This window comes from Cariama cristata, unplaced genomic scaffold, assembly GCF_000690535.1.
Source record: "Cariama cristata isolate BGI_N322 unplaced genomic scaffold, ASM69053v1 scaffold1373, whole genome shotgun sequence".
Lineage (NCBI taxonomy): Eukaryota > Metazoa > Chordata > Aves > Cariamiformes > Cariamidae > Cariama > Cariama cristata.
The window spans coordinates 226,712-247,785 of record NW_009608755.1 but is presented as its reverse complement, the minus strand read 5'-3'; the positions used below and the strand labels follow the sequence as shown (position 1 = coordinate 247,785).

The window sequence follows — 21,074 nt, the reverse complement described above, 5'->3', positions numbered from 1 at the left end:
TTAACAGCTCCCCCATCTCTTTTTGGACGTTGTTTAGCCTGTGGATGAGAACAATGTTACGGAAAGTGATTATCTGGTGACATGATTGACGTTCACAAGCACGTGACGTTGGAGAAGCTGCCAAGGTTCTGCCATCCCACCGACTGTAACGGGGCGAGTTTTTCTTCAGTGAGGACGCTGTTGCCCTCCCCTCCTGCATCCCTTTGCCCAACCCTAAACACTTCGAGTTTTGGAGGGGGAAACTGCCTCACAGCTGTCAAAGGAGCAAACAATTACTCTTTTAAAAATTATTTCAATATGGTCAATGCATGACCGTAATTACATTTGAAGAATTAAAGCCTGAAGGCGCGAGAAGTAACTTCAGAGGTGCTTAGTTTTTTTTCCTCTGCTGTTTCAATATTTAGTACAGCAGATTTTGTTGTCATATGCTATTCGTTTAATAAAAAGAACTCCAAATGTATGACCCTTATGTGAAAAAATGCGTTTTGTTAGCCAAACCCCCAAATAATCGCCCCTCTTCATGATTCTGTGCAGGCAGAATCTGAAGCCCTTGTTTTTCATAAGATCCATCATATTCTTGTCAATTAAAAAAGATTCTGTTGGTCAATTTGATCCTTTGAATTTTGAATATGACATCCTGTTGGTTTTTCTCTGGACTTTAAAAATTTTGTTGAATTTGAAAATGGAATGAGCAGTTAGCCAAATCTGTTTGGATTACACACTTAATGTAAATATGTCTTTATTTATACACGTGGCTGTTAGATTCTCTGGTGGTAACACTTTCCCTAATCTTTCAAAATGTAACAATAACAGAGGGAAAGTCTGTGCCATCTCAGTATAAAGGGCAGGAAAGGGAACTCTGCCAAGTCCATGAAAATAATGATTTACCTCTTAATTGTCTCAAGAAATCTGGTACTCATGGAGAATGGGAAGCAGCACAACCTAACAGTATCCAAATGCAAGCTATTGACATCAAGTTTGTTTTTAGGAGGCTGATTTTGAATGCAGTATCAAGATGGAATATTTCATGTCTGGTTTTGATATTACAAATGTCTTCTCTTCCTCCTCAATTTGTTCTTAATTAAATTTCTTTACAATTTAATGTTTTATGTGGATTGTTTCGTCTGCTGACTGACTTCTGACCTTTAAGAAAGAGAGGATTACTTTCTCAGGAACACTGTTTTCATGGGGTTTTCTGATTAGCTCTGTTTTTTCAAAAAAACCCCAACCCTTTCTCTCCCTGTTTTGTACCTTAAATGCCCCAAAAGTTTGGGAGTATATAGTCATTTCAGACATCATTGCTGACAGTCTTTGTGTTTGTACCACTTCCAAGCTTTTTTTCTTTGAACCACAGAAAGATTTATTTTGCAGTGCACAAGAAGCATGCTAGAACTTGTTGTGTCAGTCGTCTTTTTAGTTTTATAGGAACTTCGGCAAAAATGTGCTGTGTTTCTAATTTGGGATGTGGAAGGTCGAACTTAGCTTCAAAAGTCGACAGGTGCATCATACTAACTACTTAAATTTTCTCGATGCAGACATGCTGTCCTAAGCTTTTGCTTGAAAAGATTAGAGCGTTGGTACTTGCTCGCAAACCGAAGTGATTTCCCTTTTGCATGTTTCAGAATAGCCCGTATCTCTGTGAATTCTTTGTGCAGACCTTTTTGTCTCCCAAGCTCCTGCTCGTATGTATCTGGTCTATAGAAATCACTCAAGCTCTTGCAATTTATTAAACAACTGTACTATTTTAAGTCTCTGGTGTGTTTTCATAGAAGGCTTTGTTTAGGAAGTGAGGTTCCCCAGAGAATGCAAACTTTGGACCCTTAGAGTTTAAAAACAAGTACATCCTTTGTTTTGAACGTTACCGGCAACCATCCATTGTCCGAAATAAAAAGATCACTAAAAACACAGTCAGCCATCCTTAGATGATCTAAATCCCTTACTTCAGTCATCTTCTATAAATGCATCTGTCTTCCAAAATACTGTTGTCTCTTTGCCAAAGTGCTGAATTATATTGCTGAATGTATTTTTTGTGTCTTTAGCAGGGTTATGTGGCTCATAGATACTGTGCTGCTTACGAATTACAATGCTTCATGCTGCTTTTGACTAGCAAATGTTCCGAAAAAGTCAAATACTTTCTCACTGAAGTATTTCTGTCTTTTCTAATATGGACTTCCCCAAGTTAAATGTCTCATTTGCAGTATATTGCTTTAGTGCTGCCTTTCTAACTTTTTTTGGTATTTGACATACTCAGAATGAGACAGCTGAAAGCTCTCCTGCATGTGATCATTTATGGATAGAGAACAGAAAGTCAGCATGCCTCAGTTTTCTAATATTGTTTGCACATGTTTTCGGGATGTATCTCTCTACTACAGGTAAATCATATTTCTAATGTTATGGCGAACTTTTTATCTACTTAGAAAAAAACTCTACTGTCGTCAGCATTAGATTTTTCTTCAGTCATCGGTAGACTGTTATGAAATGTGGTTGCTAAAGACCTGTTCGTAGGATAATATTTTAAATTGTAATACCAACTGGATAGATTTATACATCTGAAATGCATTTAACTTTTATATCAACTGTCTTTGTACTTAAGGGCTAATTTTTCATGCCTAATTTGCACATGCAGTTACTGTGACTGAGTATGCAGTTATGGTAAAAATCTGTGCAAACAGGGATTTCGTCTATACCGGTTATATAACCTTTGACCACCGTAACCGCTGAGTAGGAATTTAATGAATAAAGGGAAAAGAAATAAGCGAACCTGGCTTTGAAAAATCTGTGCCTGATGTCTTGGGTCTCTCTAGCCTAAAATCTTCTTCTCTGACTGTGTCCTGTTCAGCTTGTTATCTGTGTTCCATGCTTTTCTCTGTAGTCGTGTTTCTCCATGAAAGGAGCGGTCTCTTTATCCAGTATTTCATGGGTGTTCCTTATCACATCAATTTAAATGATAGTTTTTGTGATCAGTAAGTAGAAGAAGGTCTTTTCCTGTCTTCCCTCAGTAGAACAATTTCTGGGACGTTTTATGTCTGGCACTCATCATCTTTCTCAAGCTCTTGTCCTACACGGCTTGGGTCTCCTGCTATGAACAGCTCACTGCGCCTGAGACTGTCTTGTCCCAAACAATTTATATTGCTTTTGATTTCACTCTGAATTGAGGGACATCCTGGAATATCCCGTGGGTTACACTGTAAGAGTTCAAATTCCTAGCTACACTGCTTTTCTATGAGAGTTTTCTCTGACCTACAATTGATTCAGTCACTTCTCTAAACAGAGCAGCATACAACGTGGAAGTCGTTAAAATGTATTTATGAATGAAATATGGACATTTTTTCAAAATAACCACAGAGCATATGACTGTGTTTTATGTAGGACTACAGAAGTACTTTTGTATGTACTGACAGCTGAAGTCATATAAAGAGTTAAAGCACAGCTATTTTTATTGGACATTACTGCAAACATTTATAAACCCATTTCTCTATGTAGTGCATGTTAGTAATAGATTACACGAAGAAATATGGTCTCAGTATTTACAATACAGTTTGTGCTTTCCTTTTGCTGACACCTATGGAAAGGAAACTGTTGCACAGCAGCAGATGATAATTTCAGTTGATTTTCCTCCTTTCCTGCTCCCATTCCCTTTTTGGAGACATAAAGTGGGGGTGGTAGAGCAATGTCTAAGTAATGGGGTTGCTGTCACTTGCTGGTGAAAAATCTTGGGGCCTTTAAAACGCTTTTGAATTAACTTTTTGATGCCAGTGTTTTCCTCTATGTTCTCTACTTTATTTCAAATTGCTTTTTGAACAGATCTATTAAAAAATTATTTGGAGAATCAGAAAGTAAATGTATTTGAAAAATGATGATGACTTAAGAGATACAGTACTCCACTTGACTTTGTTAGAACAGTAACCTGCAAATTTCAGTTTCTGAGGACTCTGGGCTCATTTATAATACAAAGGAAAGTACAAAGCTCTTAGTTTTTGCGAACCTGGAATTTTGCGGCTGTAGGCTTCAAATCATTTGTCTTACAGGCGCAGACCATATCCTGTTTGTAGGACCATATAACAGCTGAAGTACTTCACAGGATCAGGATCCTGTTTGGGTGTAAGATCAAAAACCCAGTAGGTTGAAAAGATTATTTTACTTTGCAGGATATGAAAGACAACTGATACCAAAAGGAAAATAAGAGTCTTAAAGAGATCCTTCAAGCATAGTCACGTTGAGTGAAAGCATGTATTACAGCTTTGGGTTGTTTAACTGCAGTATTGCAGCTTATCTAAATCTGGAAAGTTCAGAAGTACTGAAGCTTTAGAGAATGTTAAATGTTCGGATAGTTCTGTGTCAATTCATGGGTTTTGAACCTTTGGGTTTACTTTTTCAAGTGCTTTTTCTACAGCCACGAAGATTATAAATTTCTCTTAACAGTCAGTCAGATACTCTCAGCTGTTGATGCTTTAAGCAAATATAAACCACTCTGAAACTTACAATGAAATGGTAAAAGTATGTAGCAATACTTTAGGAGGACCTTGAAACAGCTGACAATGCACTACATGTTTCATTCCCAGTTTTAAATCCATTTGTCCAGATGTTGAAACAAGTATTTCTTCTCATACCTGAAATAGTCTTTTTGCTCCGTTTCTTGTATTACTAGGCTTCCCCTTCGAGTGCAGAGGTTGCAAAGGATAAGAAACCTGGTTTGAGTTGGCAGCAGGACTCAATCTGTATGAGCTTTGTTTCAAAATACTTGGTTCAACTCCGGAGTCCACGTTGTGTTTATACAACAGTTTGGCAACTTAGCACCAAATGCTGGAAAGTACATACTGTGGCTCTTTATATGACTCAATACTAGTAATAACAGTTTCAGAAGATTATAATTTTGTATTGTGTTTTTGTTGGGTTCTCATGAACTTTGAACTGAGCTTTAGAAGAGTTTCTTTTATAGGGAGCTTTATATGGCTTCCTACTTATACCTATTGTGGGGCACTATCAGTGAGAAATAAAGCTTTGTCCAGTTGTGGCTTTGGAGTGCTGGATCCTTCTGTTGGTTAGTGTTGCACAGCTTGAATGTAATAGTGCAGTTTCCATGGATAGAAGTGTAGATTAGAAAATTTTGTAGACTGCTGACATTTTAAAATACATAACTGTGCATCTGTATGATTACTTAATGTTGTGGATAGTTATTGAAATCACATCACTGTATAGCTTTGCCTTTTTTTGTAATGTCATTGTATTCCTTTAGGTGGTGTCAAGCATGAGGGCAGCTCTACAATTTTCAGAGTTGCTTTGTTCACCTTGTGTGTGTGACTGTGTGTCATCTATGCATTTTCCTGAAAATACGGATTTATGCTGATTTTCACCCTTTTGTGTTTCTCTCTAATTACAGGTCACCTATTTTACAAATTTGGAATCACCGAATCTGATTGGTATCGAATCAAGCAAAGCATAGATTCCAAATGCCGAACAGCTTGGAGGCGGAAACAGCGAGGGCAGAGTCTTGCCGTGAAAAGCTTTTCAAGGCGAACACCCTCATCATCATCTTATAATGGTTCAGGTAAAAAAACCAAACAAACCCCAACAGAAATGGAAGCTTACAGTAATAATACCATTTCTTTTTCAATATACCTGAAAATTATTTTGATCTTAAGTTATATTTACCACAAGTGCATGTGTAATACCCACAAATGTGAGTATTTTTGTGCAACAAAGATAGATGGAGAAACCCACGTTTCTCACAACTGAATTTTTGAACTAGGGATTTTATATTATTGCTTTTTTTTTGAAGTACCATTTATCATTGGCAAAGAGGTCTCTCTATTGCAGTGTATGTATGTCTACAATACTTCTCAAGGAGTGTATGCATGTACTAAGTGAAGCCAGCCATTTGTAGTTAAATCCTCATGGACCTTCAATGCACACCAACCACCTCCTCACTGTAGGGATTGATTCACAGACTCTGGCGCGGGTAAAACCAAAGACCTTTATTGTTTACAAGTTTGTGCTTATACAGATTCACTAGCTGTCCACGCGCTCTAGTTTGTTCATGGATTGGTTAACCCCTGCTGTCCATGCGCTGCAGCTAAGCTTTTAATTGGTGCTGTTAATCAAGACACGCGTCTTCTAATTTCGGTCTCACAGCTGTGCTTCAAAACATTTTTCAGCTCCCTTTCTGCGCTTGCTTCATTACTTGCTTTCTCAGACTATTTCCTTCAAGGCTATGTTGTTCAAGGTCGCTCGCAACACTCCCTGTGAATCCTACACCTCACCTCCTCATGCATTTAAAGTCCTTCCCAGCCTCATGGGGCTTGTACCAAAGTAGATCCCTGGTAGGATGAGCTTCTAATCCTGTTTCATCTACAAATCGCAGTCACGCTCCTGGTTGCAGTGCATTACTGATCCTAGAAAGGAAGTGAGGTGTGTGTGTTTGCTCACAAAGAGAAGAGGGAGAAAGGAGACTGTCTCTAAAACAGAAGTAAAATACAGATTTGCCAGAAATGAAAGTGTAGTATATTCCAGTGTGTGAGAGAGATTGGCTTGCTTGATTTGTATGTTATCTGAATGCCTGGCTTCACTGAGATGCTTGAGAATGTCTATTCACATGTGTTAAATGAAGAAAGTCAGCACGTGCAGCTTTGTGCTATCATATGGGTTTTTATCACCACGTTCATCTTTTTGAGTAGAAGGTCAAAATGTTTCTGCAACTGATGTTCGTAATAGGAGTCAAGTGAATAAATCTTTCTCAGTGTGTTCACACCATTTAGCAGGACGTGCTACATTTTGTTCCTGAAGTATTGTCTTCTGAATAAATTAAATACGTTATAGGTGATTCTATATTTCCATATAGGTATGTATGCATGAATAATAATAACAAATGAAAAACACTGACCTAAGAAGTGTTCTCATAGGACATTTCTGGCTCAGACTTTTAATATAAAGCAGTGTTATGGGACATTTGTACATCATATATTAAAACCAGTGTTTTGGAAGTGAGCCCAAAGAAAAGGAAGTAGGTTTATTTGCCTGCATAAAATTTTTGGTTGCATGTTAACACTAACCACTGTATCTCATGCAAAGAATGCCAAAATCTGCTTTCAATGGAAAATTTTATGTGCTGGAACTGGGAATCGTATCCAAAATTCTCAAATTAAAACAACTAATCAACGTAATGATAACCATAAGCCATATATGTTGATGGGATTTTTATTTTCGGTCTCTTAGCAATCAGTATTTTAGAATAAAAAGGCAGTAGTAAGTGGGTATTATGGGCCTGTGCTCATTAGACTGTACTCCTTGACTGTTGTTCAGATTGATTATTAAAAAGTATTAATCTTTAATATTCTGGTTTGGAGATTTGGGGAGACCAGTGTAGAGATGCAAAACACAGACGAGCTCAGTGAATTCTTGTCTTCAGAGGGCCCTAAGATAATAAGTTTTGGTGGGTTTTTTCTGTTATGGTTAAGATGAAAACTCAATCCCCCCCCAATTCCACTAACCTGATTTGTGGGTAAATTGTTCCATGAGTACAAAGACACCTGAATTAACTCCTGGGATTTCAGCAGCGTGCTATCTGAGTGGGTAGGAGTAGCATGGTACAGACACTCATGAGCTGGCTCTGCAAGGGCCACCTTGGTATTTTGGGTCGTGCGCTCAGGTAGCTCATTTAGCTGGAGCTGAGCTTGGCTGCCTCTGGAACATCAATCTCCAGGATTTCCCCAGGAGTTCTTATGCCACCTGGGTCTCCTGCTGTACAGGCTATCTTGTCTTCCAAGTCCCCATGATAGCAAAGAGGTGGCTGCATGTCCTTATAAAGATGTCTTTGGTCCAGAAGATGATGAAGGTCAGCTGAGGCATCTTGGCACATCATTGGCAGGACTGTATAGACCGTGCAGCCAAGCGTAGAGTACCGGCAATAACATAAACAGCTGCCTTTGGTAACAGTATGTGAAAGTGCTCCCATGGATTCAGAGTCTTTTGTTAATTTGCTTTAAAATATTGCTCTTACTCAGAATGTCATTGGCATCATTTTCTGGGAGGCTGTAAAGGCGTTAGATGAATTCACCACTACATTCACACCCACTGTGAAAAAGCTCGTAGAAAAACAGACCACTTTTCAGAATCAGGTGGTCTTTTGAAAAACTAATTTGCATTCCAAAATCAGGTGGGAGTGGCATTTCACCTGAAGAAAAAAGAGGAGGTATGAGGAAAAACAGGAGAGCAGATTGAGAGGCTGAATGAGTGTATAGGGAAAAGAAAGAGAAGAAAAGATGCAAGGAAAAAAATGTAGGTTCACACATGTTTAAAAAGGTAACTTTTGCATGACAGGGCTGTAATTCCACTGCTCTGTTCAGGTAACTTCACGAACCGCTCAGACTTTGCCTTTGTGGTTTGACATCCCTGGAACCCCTCAATGGAATTACAGCATCATAATTCATCGGCATCTGTTCCTTATTATACACACTGTATAGTGGATATAGCAGAATTCCCGCTGCCAGCTAGCAGGAAAGAGAAGTAATATTTCACAGCTCTGAAGTAAAGGAGGTCTGTATTTCACAGTTATGACAACATAGCTGTCAAATACAGCTTTTTAAAGTGTTACATATGAACCAGGACAGTTTTTATGGTAGCATTTGTTTCAGGGGGCAATTTAAGGTGAGCCTTGAACGGTCTGAAATTCAGCTACTTGAGAAACTGTCTTTCCCACTGTTAGTTATAGCTATTAAGATCAGCTTCTTGGTGCTTTTTGTCAGGTCTCCACCCAGCTGTGGTTGCTGCTGTCCGCAGAAGAATACCTGTGTGTGGTTTCACCAAGTAATACATTTGTTCCATGTCAATTCACAAATAACAGGCATTTGAGTTATTTGTGTTGGGTGGAATATAGCAGCTGCTTCTCACAAAAGAGACAGTGAAAAAAAAAGCTCTTAAAAGATTGTGAATGACTACCGTGTCATGTTTACACTGTGAAGGATGTGGGGATATGCAGCATAGTTTCTTGCATAGTGTCCTCTGAGCTGTTCTGAGAAGCTCTGGCTTTGGCTCCACTCATTCGGCCTAAGACTGTATGACTGTCATTGAAAGAAGCTGTAATTATGTAGTTAGATCAGGAAATGTAGTAGAGCACAGTTCTGTGACTAGTCAGGCTAACTCACTGAGCACCTGAAGGTAAGTGTGTCAGGTTCTCAGGTAGTTTAGGTACAACAGTGGTGTCGCACTCATTCAGTAGGAAAGCACTTTCGTTTCCCATCTTGTAAATAAGCATTTCACGTTATGCCACATAGGGGAAAAATTTACACACGCAGTCACCCCTTTTACCGGGTTAAATATGATAAACTTAAGCTGTTTGTGGAAGTACTTAACCCCACAGATTCTTAACTAGGTGATGATAATTTCCTAAGGAAATTTTAGAGCTCACTCTAGAAGATTTTCCCATGGTCTTCAGAAAGCACAACTTTTTAAGATGTATTGTTGCCATCCGCAGATGCCTTAAGTAGATGCATAGTGTCACAGTGTCTGCTATGCAGCTGAGCTGTTCTGAAAACATCATTAAGAGGTTTAAATATTATTTCAATGTCCTGAGCCTGAATGAATGAACACCATGTTCCCTGTATGAACTTTTTCCAGAGTTTGGTAAGGTTTTTCCACTTCTGAACTTGTGATTGTAGTATTTCATATTAAAATTGTGACCAAGAGGTGCAACAAAAAAAAAGGCTCAAATCCAAAACTTTTGTGTTTGATTGGCTTGAAGCAATATTTTTTATCAGCCGTCTCTAGGGGCTGATAATAGCAAGATAGCTTTCTGTTATGTCATAGTGTAATAACACGTTTCAATCAGCAGAAATTTATTGGCACTTTCTTCAAGTGTTGCAAAGGAGCACCGTGCTGTTATCCGTTACAGAATATTTTCTTAAATGCTGGTATGCTAAAGGTCTAGAATAACTTCGTATTTTCTTTTTGGCAGTGAGAATTGTTGAACATCTCTACATATCATTAAAAATAATATTTTTGTTAGTCTTGAAATAGTCTCAGATCAGTATGGTCACTACCCTGCTGGACATCCTCCCCTATCAATTAGGGGACTTGATTTTCCAGAACTACTTTTTAGCAGAAATTAATTTGCATCATTTAAAATAAAATAAAATAGCAACCTGAAACTCACTTGCCTGTGACCTGACTTTGAGTTCTCTGGCTCTGAGGAATCTTGAGGGTGGCTGAACACAGTAACAGGTTGCCCAGAGAGACTGCAGAGACACCATCTCTGGAGACAGTCAAAATCCACCTGGATGCAGTCTGAAGCACCCGGTTCTCATTGCCCATGCTTTGAGGAAGGGCATTGGATTAGATGGTCTCCAGAGGTCGCGTCCAACCTCATCTATTCTGTGATTTTTGTGATTTTTAGGAGTTATTGCACACATAATAAATAATTCTGGATTATTTACATCTAAAGAGGATTGCTATTCTTGAGCTTCATTCTTACATACTTGTTGGACACATCAAAATTTTTAGACTTTTTCTGTTTGTTGTACATGAAAGTTTATGTAACACGTGGTTTTGATTTGAGTCGTGCAGTTAAAAATGATAACAGATTTCCTCTCTGCTGCGTTTATCATACAGAAACATTAGCTATGCGAATGACATAGAAAAGCAGAAGGCTGAGCCCATGGTCCTTATGTAGCCTTACAAGTTTTTGGCATTGTAATTCTGTGATAGTGTTCAAGTGTTAAGAGCTCAAGAAGAACTGATCCGCAGACAAAAACATGTCTAAGGAAGCTGGTAGGAAAATATGAATGAATATCTCTTCTCTGGCCTTTACCCCCAAAGATATTAATTGAGATTGTTCTACAGTTAATTGACTATGCAGCTTAACAATAGCCACAAGATTTACGGGTTGTGTAGAGTTTTTGTAGCAGACTTACATTTAAACAGAAGTTGTTTTTCCTTATTTTACCTGGCTCTTCTGTTTGAAGCTGTTACCTTTTGTTGGAATTGAGGCATTAATTGCAGTGGTTTGCTCTGCTCTTCTTGGAGCCAACACTTTGGTCCTTAATGTGTGTTTTTCTCTTGTTTTTTTTTCTGACAAGAGTTGTACACATGACTACCATGATAATTTAGCTAGATATTATTTTTAAAAACGTTAGCAGTCTATGGAGGGAAGGCAGTAAGAAATGAGGTTTTTGGGAGGAGGATTAATTGAAGAGTGCCTTCTCCCTTTCTTTTAATTTCTCTTAAGATTGTTAAAGCTGTTATCACAGTTTTCCATGTTGGAATTTTTAATTAGTACTATGACTTTGGGATTTATATGTAGATTTAGGCTGAAGTGCCCAGCCTATGCTGAGATGTCACATATAGAAATGGATATGCAGCCAAATCTTCAAAGCTGTTCTGCACAATTGGAGACATTTAGCACTGGATGAGTCAGGTTGAGATAATGGTTTACAGTATACAATTTTATTAATTGTTCTGTAATGGTGTTTTTCCTGCTTTTTGTTTTTGAGGACTGCTTTGCTACATATAGCCATTAACCTTCCCTTGCTAGAATTACACATCAAGGAAGCAAGAAAAGACATCCTAGTTTGTAAGCAGAAGTGTGAGGCTGGGAGGCCTTTAGACTAGGAAAATAATTTTGAGTAACAACACGTAAGGAGACTAAGCATGAATCCCCTCTGCTACCAAATCTGTACCTCCTACGATTCCTTCCAAAATGAGAAGCCAGATGCTCAACTGATAAATATGGAGTAGAATAGGAAAGAATTAGAAAATGCCAAAGGTTTTGTCTTTGAAGTGAGGAATTTCAAAACTGATCATAGTTGAGAATTAAACACGTATATTCTTGAAACAGTTACAAATTACATTTGTCTGACAAATCTAATCTTGCTTGGCAATGTCTGAGGAAGATTAGCTTTACAAAATGTGACAGAAGTAACTGCTTCAGTGGGGATGATTTTGCCAACTCTTGAACGTTCATCTGAGAAGACAAACTTGCTTAGGCTAAACTTTCTTTGACTCATAAGTACATGCAGTAAACAAACGGAAAAGGTAAAAGGTCCAATTTCAACTTGGGAGGAGGGAATATTTCAGCATTTGGGTTTTTCTTTCCCCCCCGTATAGCAACTGAATCACCTGTGGAACGGTCAGTGCAGCATCTTCAATTCTGTGGGTGGCTCCAAAGCTGTTACCACTAGTGGAGGGTGCTTTGGGAATGCTGAGGATAACGTGCTCAGTAGCAGCACTACATAAGCTGTTCGGTTCATGTCAAAGTACCCCTTTGTAACTAGTGCAATGGAGAATTTCAAAGCAAGAGTTCAGCTGTATAGCTTCTTGGTGCCAGGGATTCTCTAATATATCAAAGTTGTAAATGTGAGGCTGGATAGTTTACATGATAGTGATTTATAACTGTTGACATATCCTCTATTCAAGCTGTGTGCTATTCATGTTTGTGTTTGTTTTTAGTGGGGAATGTTTAAAAATGGATAAATATTACTTTTGTCTGGTCAGAGATTTAGAGGGGAAAAACAATACTTATAAAGGATGTTTTGTTTTTAGACACTGTTGAATCCTTTCTCTTCTTTCTTCCTAAGAAGAAAAAAAACCCACCAAAATCCAACCAAAAAAAGAAAGAAAACCCAACTGTGGCTGTTGCAGTGAAGCCAAACTGAAATCTATTTATAAGTGACCATGTGAGATGTACAGTATGATTGTGTTCAGTCTGTCTCCTGTTCCCACCTCTGAAAAGCTTAATAATTTCTGGTATCTGTGAAACAAAAGATGGTTTATAAATAAAGGCTTTTGGACTTTACCATTAAAAATGTATTTCAATATGTACAGATAATATATATGTAAAGATATATTTTTATCTGCTGCAGTTTTTATTTGATACTCTTTTGTTGTATAACTTTCTTAATCAGAAAATAAATACTCATTATAAATGAATCTCCATGTTTTCTCAGAAGCCCAGCATTGCAGTTTGTGTAATGGTAAGTGTAAGCTATAGGAAGAGTAGCGCTAGAAGGTTATGAAATCTGTAGGTGAACCACGTGTCTTACCTCACTTGTGTCCCAAGTCCAGTTCTGCTGTTTGTGTATGAGTATTTACGTTTACACTATATATGTTTGAGCATATGAAGTTATGTATGTATGCATATGTGTGTATACACGCAACCCATCTGAATGAAGGATTATTTATTTGTACACTGTGGTTTGACTAGAAGTTGAGTTGTAACTCAACTCAGCTGTTGATTTACATAATTGGGGACTGGGAAGCATGATGGAAAGACAAAATCACAAGGGAATGAGCCAGTGGTAGCCTATAAGAAGCAAAATGAACAACAGTGGGCTTTCTTAGCCCTTTAGCATCCTAACAAAATGCTATTTGTAAAATAAAAAAAAAAATACAGAAAATTAATTGCATAAAATAATACTAGGACTGAAGTAATGGAAATGTGAGAAAAAGTGAAAGACAAAGAGGCTTAGGTAAATGATCTTTCTAGAATGTGTTACTTTCAGTGATTATGACAAAGCCGCTGGCAATGGAAAGCATGATCTAGTATCAGAGTTTGAACAAATCACATGTTTATTTGGTTGCCAGTCCAGTTTCTCATACTAGGTACAGGACTTTTCTGCCAATTGTAATTTGTTAATCACATCCAGAATTCTGTACTGCAAAGTTCCATTGTACAACAGTGCAGGAAATACTGGAATTGCACAATAAGCAACAGGACTATATTTAAGAAATTATAAACATTCTGCAGTTACCTACTAGTCAAATGTAAGATATTAAAGATGTATGTCCAATAGTCAGCAAAAACATGTACTTGTTATGTTTTGTTCAGTTACTGCATAAGTGTTCTGGTTGTAGTTACTTATTTCCAGATTATTAACATAATTTGAACTGTCTAGTTGAATTGTTAAACAGCTAAACTTTTCAACAAATAAGTAAATACTAGCTTGGTGGTTTTGAGTTAGTTTCCAGTTCCCATGTTTAGACTTAAAACTCAACATTAGCTTCTTACACAAATATTTGCGGACAGGATGAAAAAAAAACAACAACAAATGGATGATTTTACTAAAGAACATTTCCATTAACATATTTGTATGAGTGGATAAAACCCATTCTTGCAAAACTAACATTCTCTTTTCAGTATAAATCTTCAAGTATTAAGTAGAGGTATTAAAATTTTATGAAACATGGTTTCCTGCTATGTTGGTTCAAAAAAACCAACCATTGTTTAAAAAATCAAAATATATCAGCCATCAGTCATCGCTGAGCAGGATGAGGCCTATCCAGTGCTTATTTAAGCAATACGTAAAATCTTGTAAGGAAATGATCTACAATGGAAGTAGAGTGGCACTGTTTCTTAAATATTTTCATTATAGTTTCCGGTACTTCGACAGCTTGAAAGCCCTGTAGTGTTGAATGTTACTACATGTTAGTTGTTAATGTGTTTTATGTTACCTTGTGGCATGAAAGTCATTGTCAGAGCAACAAACAATTTAGAAAAATTGTAAAACACTTAATGCTTCAGAGATTTCATTCAATATATTTTTGTGGCATAGGAAAAGAGAAATGTTAAAATTGTTTACAGGAATGCTGCATGTAAAAAATATTTCTTCAAATAATACATTATTCTGAAATCCCTTTATGACAGTCTCGTTCTCCAAGATGTCTCAAGTAAAAAAAAAAAAAAAGGAAGAAAATTAGGACTGATGCTGAATCTGTGTAGTATGATACTAGTATGATATTGGGTCATTTTGAGTCTTTTCCTAGCGGTGCATACTTGAACTCGTCACATGTACTGCAAAAGACTGATTATCGATAGCCCCATTTTTTTTTTCCTGTTTCCTAAAAGGCTATGTGGTATCTAGTGATACCTTTACCTGCTAGTGGTGTTTTAATCTGTAGGAAGACCCATACATAGCATTAATCTCTGGTCCATTGTGTTCCACTTCACCCTTTCAGTACAAAATTATTGACATTAGTATGTCAGTGAATCACTAACACCAAATGCATAAAAAAAGTAGTTTCAAAAAAAAAAAAAGTATTTGAGTGCTTTTGTGCTAAAAAAAAAATAATTGTTCTCTTTACTTGCCTTTTGCTTCTTATAAGAATCCTTTCCCTGCAGCTGGAAGACCTGGAAATAAATCTGATATGTCTGCTTCTAATGCCTGTTGTTACCCTCTTGAAATGATGCGATGGTTTTCTTGGTGGCTGTCAGTGTTACCCAGGTGTCTTCCTTTTTGTAGGGGCATTTCAGAAGGCCTTACTTTGCAGTGTGAGGTAGTGTTGAAATTCATCTAAGTCAAGAAATCAACCTGCCATTTTGAGGTTTAAAAAAAAATAAATCCAGGCTCATGTGTTTCTATATGAATTATAGATGATGGATCTTGAAAAACAATGGAGAGAGATTCCTTGTTTATACGATGGATTTTCAGATGTATCCTGCTAGTGGTGGTAGCAGTAGTATTTCTGAGCCACACAGGTACAGAAAAGAAAATGCTGAACTGTTTAGGAAATTTATGTGCTTTTGCTGTGATATGACTTTTACAGTTGCAGAATCTTTAGTCTAGAGTCAAAAGATGCTTTTTAAATGTATGCTTTTTGAGACAAAATAACCTTTGGAACTCTTTTGGAATTTGTAGCAAATCTACAAGTGAGCAATGAACGTGCGTAAGAATATATATTATATACGTATAAATGATCTGTATCTACTTACTGATTGCTTTGTTTTCCACAGTTTTTAAGTATGCATTGTTGCATGGCCACTGGCATGAGATATACACGTATAATAAAGCTGGCTTTTTGTCTCTTTTTCAGAGGGTTCACAGAGTTCAGTTTCAGCTTCTAATGAGATCCAGCAGAACCAGCCACAGGCACTACACTATGCGTTAGCCAATGCTCAGCAGGTTCAGATCCACCAAATAGGAGAAGATGGACAAGTCCAAGTAGTATGTACTCAGCTTTTTCTAAATTATTCCATTTAAGCAATCTAGATTATCGCAAACTTTCCTTCAGTTGAAATTTAATTTTTTATTTTAAAAAGTGACCTATCATCACTTCTTAAACATGTTTTTCAGAAATAAACATTGAAGACTTATGAAAAAAATTTTAGAGTTATTTGGCAAAAATCTTCACACGGGATTTGCTCGCAAAATTGTTGGAAATAAATGCACGTTCATTGCTGCATATAGAATTGGCTAGTTTCTACCTGGCTGTTTGCTTGCACTTGCCATAATAACAATAGCAGACCTACTAAGTATATGATTTGTGCTTCAGAGGTGGTTCTAGCTATGACTTTCAAAGCAAGAACACATTTCTTTACTTTCCTTTTAAAAAACCCTGCATTCTCAGGCATTTTTGAACATCTCTTACCTGAATATTTTACATGTGTATTCATTTAGATACATGCATATAAATAAAACCTATAAATATTGGCATTTTTAAGCCTGAGACTCCTACCATAACTCAGACATGATTATTTTTATGTATGGTTTTAGTGTACTCTGGAAAAAAACCTCAAGTTGACTTTAGTTCCTGTGTGCCACAGTTTGACTACAGGGATTATTTTAAATTCAAATTTTTAAAAAAAGTAGAAGAAAATAATGCAATAATGGATTGTGTGGCATCTCTGATGTGCAGCATTCAGAAATAGTGAATTATATCTTCACATTCATTCTTTTGTGGTAGAAACCTGAGAATTTAATGTGTGAAATCTGTCTGCCGTTAGTTTTCAAAAACTTCAGGCTTTGCAGTTTACAGCATTCATGTGTGGTCATATAACATAGAAAGTTTTTCACTGATGGTGTTGGTGTTTTGAAGGTACTCAGAAGTCTGAGTACGGGCCAGCACTCAACTGTGCCAGGCGGTGTCCAAGCACAGAACAGAAAGAAGCGTGCACGGATGCATACGCATGCGTTCTGCATGGTGATCACATAAGCCCACTTTCCTTAGAAACCAGGCTAAAGAAACAGGTTGAAATGGGCAAATAAACAAGAGTTCTTGGGAGATATTAGTCAACAATATAAATTGTAGTACACAGAGGTCTGGCTGTTGCAAAAGTTTTAGTCAATGCCATTACAAAGAAGAATCTGAAGTAGGATAACGAAGCCTCTTTGGAAGATATTTATAGTATTCTCTCCCCAAGTAAGAGAGGCAGTGCAGGAGAGAACAAGCAAAGGTACCCACTTGGAATAATTTAAACATAAAGAATGAAAACTCTCTATCAACCCAGGGAATAATCAGGTCTGGTCATGTAGAGCTGCAAATAGTCAATGTGGAAAAGGTCAAGTTGCTCAGAAATATGATGAAGAAAAAGGGGCTATGAAGGACAGATGCTTTTGGAACGTTATCAAAAAAGACATGTCTGTAAGAGCTGCTGAAGGTCTACTGGAGTAGCAGTAGAAGAGTCAGAGGAGAAAAATGTCATGGAAATTGGGGGAAAACTTCAACATGTGCTGCACAGTGTTGAAGGCAACTGACGCAGCTGTAAGCATTGCTTAAAAAGGAGGAGTTAAGTATTAGCCAGAATATTTTTTTTTAAGGAGTACATGGAAGTGGAAGGGGTTTGAGATGAAAGTGATTGAGAGGAACTCCAGACAGCAACTGTAAGAGTTATGGAGAGGAAATTGCAATAAAGAGCACGTTCTTCCAGAGTGAAAAAGGTTGCTTATAAAGTAAGAGAAGAGAAAGAGCTGGAGTGTGGGCATAAGGGGTGCTAGGAACCATTAGCTGAGAGATTCAGATAGGATTGGAATGTCCAGGCCACCTCTTTTGTTTTCCCAAAGGCCTTGCTCTTTCCTGTTATGTACCTGGATACCACATGACATAAATGGAAGTTGAGGAGCTAATCCTGGAGAGTGATTGCTTAATGGAACTAGATCCTGGATGCTTTGAGTTACTATTCTCAAACTTGGAAGAGGACTAAAGAGAAGTTCAATAAATTAATCTGCAAACTTTTCCACCCCTCCTGTCAGTTGAGAGCATCCTCAGTGAAATAATGCTCTTTCTGCAGGAACTGAGTGCAAAGGTCGCGTTGCCACTTTGCTTTTGCCATAACTTTACAGTATTATCGTGTGAATTTCTTTGTCTCTTGGTTTCCCTATATATATTAAAGAACATGTCGTCTTAACTGCTGTATGGACCTTTTTATGAGCTTTAATTGATGACTGAAAATTATTTTTTCGAGTCTTGAAAGACAAGGTAGAAGGGAATATTATATGAAATTACATGGATATGACAGACTAAACAGCTATGTTTATAGATGTAAGTGACGAAAGTTTGCCTCATTAAAAGATCTAGACTTGTCAAGTGTCCTTTAAACTGATTGTGGAATCCAGGAAAAATCCACTACAACCCACAACCACTATCTAAATGTCCTAATTTGTCACACACGAAGAGAGGTGCTAGGTTAAAACAGATGAAAATGGTATTGCTTTTTCAGTTCTAGGGAATGATCCATATAGATCAGGCTAAGAGTCATTAGTAAGGTTGTAGTTGTTTATACTATCTATGTTTAAACAAAAATCAGTATTGAATTTGTGAACAATCTAAAAGGACTGTCCTTAAAGGCCAGCTATGTATCTGCAAAAGATGAGTAAGCAGTTCTTTTTTGGAATGCTGCGTGATATAAAGGTGAATAAAGTCACCTTCTCCCCCCTCCCTTTAGTCAGAAAGGATTGCGTATATTTGAAAATGCTATAAATGGATCTTTTAAATGTTCAGTGCTTTTTCCTGGGAGCCCTGAGAGCTTCATGTTAAGGAGGGAAAGTGATTCTAATCTCAACATGGACTGGGCTGTGCTATAATTTTATATACAGTCCCTATTGTCAGAGTGATGCTTTCAGTATGCTTTTTCTCCCTATAAATAGACAGTTTCCTTCCAAAGGAAATGAAACTGTTTGAAATAGAGGGATCTGTGTTTCTTTGAAAATCACATGCAATTGTTCTTGTGTTATAAAATAAGAAGAGCCTTTGACAGAATTCCAAATGATTATCTTTAATCTCTGTCTCATGCAGACATATTAAAATGAACACAAAGCTTTATAAACCCTGAAGTAGGTTATTTAGAATCCAATCTCCCTTCAGGTAAATCACAGTAGCGAAGCCTTTGCTGGGCTAGTCAGGATGCACAAGGAATTCCGTCCACTGTCTTATCCATGTTTTGATCAAATGGTAGGCTTGATACCATTCTGAAGTGGTGGGTATGGTCAGCAATACAAAGTATTAACATTATTAAAACTGTTAGGGCAGGTTCTCCATTAACATAAACCACTGTAACAGCATTCAAATTAATGACTTCATGCCAATTTATAGCAGCTTGAGAGATAGTCTTTAGCATGGTACGGTACTTCACCATAACTTTGTGAATGTACAAAGGTATATGGATACTTACAGATACCTTTGAAAACCTCACTCTGAGTAGTTAGTCTTGGCATATCTGTTTTAAGAACTGAGTTTCCAAGGTCTTTAAATGGGATTAATGTTGCAGACACAATGCTAATCTACCAAAGGAAGTTAGTCCCATGCTTTGTGTATCAGGCAAAACTGCAGATACTTCGTTTGTAGAGAAATGCACTATATAAATGTTATTTATTATTCTGCCTATTTTCTTTCATCTTATGTGAAAATGAACCATTCTTTCTTCAAAGTCATTCTGCTTATACTTTACATAAAAAGATGGGGAAATGTAGATGCACTTTATTTTTTTTTTTAAAGCTATCTTTAATGGTTTTCATTGAATAAGCATTTTCTTTCCATAAGTTAAGCTGTATTGAATCCAAGGTAGTAGCTTCTTCCTCTAGTTATGATTTTCTTCTGATGCTCCTTGGTGTTTTCTTTTGTTGCGGATCCCACAGGGCCATCTCCACATAGCCCAGGTTCCTCAAGGGGAGCAAGTCCAAATCACGCAGGACAGTGAGGTGAGCCAAAAGTCTGAGTGCCCGTGGAGCAGATATTTTATGCTACAATAAAACTGAAGCAGTTCTTGGGTAAATAGCCCTTGAAAAAACTATGATTCAGCAGATACTAGTTATAATTGATCCTGAGGTTCAAGCACACCCCGGTGTCCGTTGGCTTCATCTGAAGTTCCCGTATGCAAGACTTTTAAGGACTACATTTGTCTGTGACAGATGAAAACATCTGGTTTTAAATTTATTACAATGTACACAGCTTCAAATAAGAGGAAGTGCTGCCAGTAAGAGAAAATGCAAAAAGCATGCAAATCAAAGAATTGGTATTTTTCCTCAAAGAAATGTGCTATTTCACTGCAAATCTCTGTTTGGGAAGCTGTTTTTTCTTCATTTAAGTGTACTTTTGAAAAGACATCTCTAAGCATATGAATAAAATCTTCATTTTGTAAAGATACTGCTTTCCATTTTAGACTTTGTAGCTACAGTTTCCTTTGAAATACTTTACATTATTAAGAATTTTTTGTAGTAGATGTAATTCCTGTAATAGAATTGTGTTGGTCTTTGGTATTGAATTTTGATAAAATGAAAAAATCTGTTAGCACAGGCAGTAACTTTATAACAACAATATATATAGTAAAGAGCACTCCATACATGTAAAAGTGTTATACTGCTAATTCTAGTTCAGTAAGGGTTTGACTTAAATTTGCAGTTTTATATAAATGAGGAAAACCAAAAATCTTACCTCAAAAGCCATACAAACAAACTTTGCATAAAAATACTGTGTACTATACAGTAACTTTCAAAAAGCAAAACGTGCTGGTGCTGAAAAACCTCCTTACTTTTTAGTCTGTTTATCCTCTGTGGTTAAAGTGCTGACCATTGAATTGTAGCTGGATTGCCAAAATAACCCTCAGCAGAATTTCCTAAATTAACAAATTTCCTTAATATTGAAGTTGTTTAATAATGAGATGAGAAACAGGCCTTTTTCAGGACAGAGCAACTTTTTAAATTCCAAAGTTGTGTTTATTGTCAATGCTCTTATTTTACAGGGAAACTTGCAGATACATCAAGTTCACGTGGGTCAAGATGGGCAGGTAGGAACAGAACCGAGTTTTAAGCAGCATTTTACTTTGCTCTTTAAAACTTAATGTTGCAGTTGGAATGATCTCATGATATTAGTGACTG

The 21,074-nt window shown here is 37.1% G+C and overlaps 1 protein-coding gene across 1 annotated transcript in view; it reads left to right on the top strand.

Annotated features, from left to right (window-relative positions):
• Positions 1–21,074, top strand: part of BANP (BTG3 associated nuclear protein) — a gene marked incomplete at its 5' end in the record, with an annotated part of 116,310 nt that overhangs the window by 26,837 nt on the left and 68,399 nt on the right. Inside the window, 4 exons of the mRNA XM_009697246.1 lie at positions 5,381–5,548; positions 15,799–15,929; positions 19,836–19,898; positions 20,939–20,983. Coding sequence (XP_009695548.1) covers positions 5,381–5,548; positions 15,799–15,929; positions 19,836–19,898; positions 20,939–20,983 — 407 coding nt within the window. The remainder of the gene's footprint in view (positions 1–5,380; positions 5,549–15,798; positions 15,930–19,835; positions 19,899–20,938; positions 20,984–21,074) is intronic.